Source organism: Sciurus carolinensis, chromosome 6 (assembly GCF_902686445.1).
Source record: "Sciurus carolinensis chromosome 6, mSciCar1.2, whole genome shotgun sequence".
In the NCBI taxonomy this organism is placed as follows: domain Eukaryota; kingdom Metazoa; phylum Chordata; class Mammalia; order Rodentia; family Sciuridae; genus Sciurus; species Sciurus carolinensis.
Genome location: NC_062218.1, coordinates 134,983,255 through 134,987,284, shown reverse-complemented (window position 1 = coordinate 134,987,284; position 4,030 = coordinate 134,983,255). Strand labels below are relative to the sequence as shown.

General features: G+C 48.6%; 1 protein-coding gene across 1 annotated transcript; it reads left to right on the top strand.

Moving 5' to 3' along the window:
• The first annotated feature begins 773 nt into the window (after positions 1–773).
• Prop1 (PROP paired-like homeobox 1) lies at positions 774–3,358 on the top strand. Its single transcript, XM_047554947.1, has 3 exons — positions 774–882; positions 2,044–2,276; positions 3,020–3,358. The coding sequence occupies exons 1-3, from the start codon at positions 774–776 to the stop codon at positions 3,356–3,358; spliced, it is 681 nt and encodes a 226-aa protein (XP_047410903.1).
• Positions 3,359–4,030: the final 672 nt, after the last annotated feature.

The following is a 4,030-nucleotide window of genomic DNA, read 5'->3' as shown; positions in this document are numbered from 1 at the left end:
CACTTGATTTTTCATTTCATTTTTTAGTTTCCTAGAAACAGGTCCCTGGATATCACCTGCACACTGAGATGCCAGAAAGGCCCTGCCTCTTACCCTCCAATTGTCCCCACCTTCCTCCTCCCTCCCCACAGTGAAGTTCTGAGAAGGGGGGCTTAGCAGGGATGTATTTTCCCCTTCCTTTCTCTGCCTGCTCCCAGGAAGGGATTTAACTGGACAAAAGAAACTGGTCCCCTGGGAATATGAGCTCTTGGCCCCAGTCCCTGGACCCTCCAACAGAACACCTTCCCTCATCCGGCTTGTTATCCTCCCCAGAGAAAGGGGGCTCTGGTGACCAGGTAATGATTGGATGGGCCCACAGGGGCCAGGAGGAGGTCACTCCTCCAAGACTCAAGGAGAGAGAGGTGGTGTGGGAAAATAGGCAGCTGAAAGGAGAGCAGCGTCCTGGTGGAGAGAAGATTGAGGGAGAGAAAAGTAGAGAATCAGATGAAGGAGAGAGAGAGAGAGAGAGAGAGAGAGAGAGAGAGAGAGAGAGAGAGAGGTGGGGAATGAGAATGAGGAATTAGAAGAAAAAGAAGAGACAGTGAAAAAGATAGATATCTATCTGTACCTATACACACACACACACACACATCAGAGATTCAGACGGAGGTACAAACAGAAGAAGGAGAGAGATCACAGGCATAGAGGGGATCAACAGAAACAGAAAGACTGAGCTAGAATCAAAGATTCAGGGATACAGGAGGCTGGACCATCTTTGGTGTTGGTGGCTAGTCATGGAAGCTGAAGGGAGGAACCAGCAGGGTAAGCAAAGGAAGGGGCGAATTTGCAGCAGCCTCTTGCCTGAGAGATACCCAGCCACAGGGACTCTGACCTCCACAGTGGGTGAGTGAATCCCCAGGCTGGGCTTGGGGCCCTGAGGTGGGCAACAGGTGTGAGACTCAATATCTAGTCTCCTCTGAGGCAGTGGTTCACCCTGAGGAAGGTTAGGAGAAGAAATGAAAACCAGAATTCTAGCATATTAAAACAATGGGATCCTTAAATAGTATAGAACAATAGAACTTCTTTGCTTTACAGATGGAAATGAGGCACAGCTGGAGTCTATGCCTTCACTCCTAACCTCAGAGCTCATCTGAAGGCACTACCTTCTATGAGGGAGGGAGCTGGAGGGGCCAGGGCTTTGATCATAAGAGAGCAGTACAATATATGTAAGTCCCCAAGGTGGACAGTGAAGACTGGGTGGGAGCCACACACTTGGGTCCCCATGGGAATAGGTGTCTGCTCCAGACATCTCCTTTTCTCAGCATGTACCTTCCCAGGTGTCTCCCCTTCCCTCCCTGTTCTCTCTTCCCCCAGCAGTTCTCAGACTAATTAGTGTGGGGGCTTACTGAGACTGCAGCGAGGAGAGGTGAGCCTTTCCCACGAGCTCAGGTTCCTGCAGCCTGGTGGCCTGGCCAGGGCAGGGGTAGGAGAGATGACAGAGAGTACATAGGTAAGGGGAGGGTGTGCCTGAGTACAACAGTGGGGAATGCTTTGTCTTCCCTGGTGGGGGGTATGGGAGGATGAGAGCTGTATAAAAAAGTTGTTAAGTTGAACACAACTCATGAGTGCAGGAAACAAGCAAAGGGGATCTTCGATAGAAACCTAGAAAGCTTGTTAGGGCATGAAAGCAAAAGAAGACCTACAAGGTGTGCCCCAGGTGGGTGTGCAGTGTACTTGGAGGTGAAAGGCATGTAAAGGGGCAGTAACGGAGTCAGCGGAGTTGTCAGGTAAACAAAGTGTGCATGCCCAGGATGGGAAGTGAGTCTAAGAGGTAAGCTTATGCAGACAACCCAGTCCCAGAGGTAAAGCAGCAACTGAGGCTGAGCTAGGTGCAGCAACAGTGGTTATAAAAGAGGAAGGATTTCTGGTGTGAGCAGGGTGTCCCAAGGGGAATCAGCACAGGGGGGCATTGAGCAGAATACAGGGATCAACATAAATGGTCCAGTGACAGATAGGTGACCCCATGCATAAGTAACTTCTCCCTCCTTTCCCTTCCCTTCTCAGACATGAGCTCTCAGCCCTACAGGAGGCTCTCTGCTGTAGGAGTGGGGCGACCAAGGCATTCTCCACAAGGAGGACAGCGGGGTCACATGCATTCCCGGCGCCGCCACCGCACTACCTTCAGCCCCACACAGTTGGAACAGCTGGAATCAGCCTTTGGAAGGAACCAGTACCCAGACATCTGGGCCCGAGAGGGTCTTGCACGGGACACAGGCCTCAGTGAAGCCAGAATCCAGGTGATACCCCAGGATCCCTCCTACCTTGAGAGAGAAATGCAGATTCTCTTTAGTGCTGGGGGGCTGCTTAGGCATAGACAATCACTGGAACTAAACTTCACCCACCATTTAAAACAACCTCCTCTACACTGTGAATGTCACTCAAGTTCGACCCTCACTCTAAGCTAATCTGACCTGAATTTCAACACCTACTCCCAACATTTAATAATGATGTGAACTCCAACAGTAACGCAATTCTAACTGTTCACAGACATTCACAACTTTGTCCCTTGTCCCTAACCACAGCCTTGTGATTCATCCAGTCCAAGGCTTCCTCAATCCTAGCCACAGAGTCAATTAACCTTAAATCTAAATCCTCCCCTAAATCCAACCTTTTCTGTAACAATTACATTTATCAATAGTCTTCATCTCTAAACTGAATCCTAGGGCGTATTTCCCATTATCTTGAGAGAGAAAATGTCACTATGTCATATTTATCCCTTTCTTGTTGGAAGGTGACATTTCTTACTCTTCTGAAGTTGTAGAAATTGGGCAAATTTAGACACAGTTTAGGGGTAAGGGTATAGTTTGTCAGCAGACCTAGGTCAGCCATGCCTCTAGTAGAATTTTCCTTCCTCTGGTGATGTGGGATATGCTTACTCCCTGTGCCTGTACCTCCAGTCCTTAGAGGAAGGGGATCACATGTGGCAGCACCACTTATTTGGGACAGAAGCTCTGATTTTGCTATTCTTCCCTCTTCTCAGGTCTGGTTCCAGAACCGCAGAGCTAAGCAAAGGAAGCAAGAGCGATCATTGCTCCAGCCACTGGCCCATCTATCTCCTGCCACCTTCTCTGGTTTCTTGCCAGAGTCCACTGCTTGTCCCTATTCCTACACAACACCACCTCCATCGGTAACCTGCTTCCCTCACCCCTATAACCATGCCCTTCCCTCGCAGCCCTCCATGGGTGGTTCATTTGCTCTACCCCACCAGTCAGAGGACTGGTATGCCACTTTGCACCCAACGCCCACTGGTCATCTGCCCTGTCCCCCACCTCCATCTGTGCTCCCTCTCAGCCTCGAGCCACCAAAGTCCTGGAACTAAGATCAAACTAGTAAATAAGGTCATCTCTAGCCTGTGGCACTCATGAAACAGAGAAAACTGGGTGGCTTCCTTCCCTTCTAAGGGTGGTACAAATATTTGTATAAGTATATAGTGAAGGGCTGCTCAGAGATCGGAAATTTTTTAAATGGGAGAGATTTCTGGGCATGGTGGAGTATACCTGTAATCCCAGTTACTCGGGAGGCTGAGGCAAGACGATTGCAAGTTCAAAGCTAGCCTCAGCAACTTAGCAAGGCCCTAAGCAACTTAGTGAAACCCTGTCTCAAAATAAAAAATAAAAAGGCCTGGGAATGTGACTTATTGGTTAAATGCCCCTGGGTTTAATCTCCAGTACCAAAACAAAAATTTTTTGATAAATTCTCACTCAGGTGATGAATTGGGAAAATTTGGGGAGGTGAACTTCCAGGAGATATAGGTTAAAAAGCTTCAGTGGAGGTGACTAGTGGAGGGGTGACATTGATGGAGACGATGATTGCTGCTGATGAATGGAGATGACTGAAGGAGGTAGAACTTGAGGGGCTTCATTCATTGAGGTCCTGATTGAAGAACTTCATCTCAGCTGTTTCTGGCTGATTTTAATAAGCCTTTTGATTTAAAGTCTACCTCTATCCAACTTCCCCATCACTATCACCCACCACCCCATTCACTTTTGTT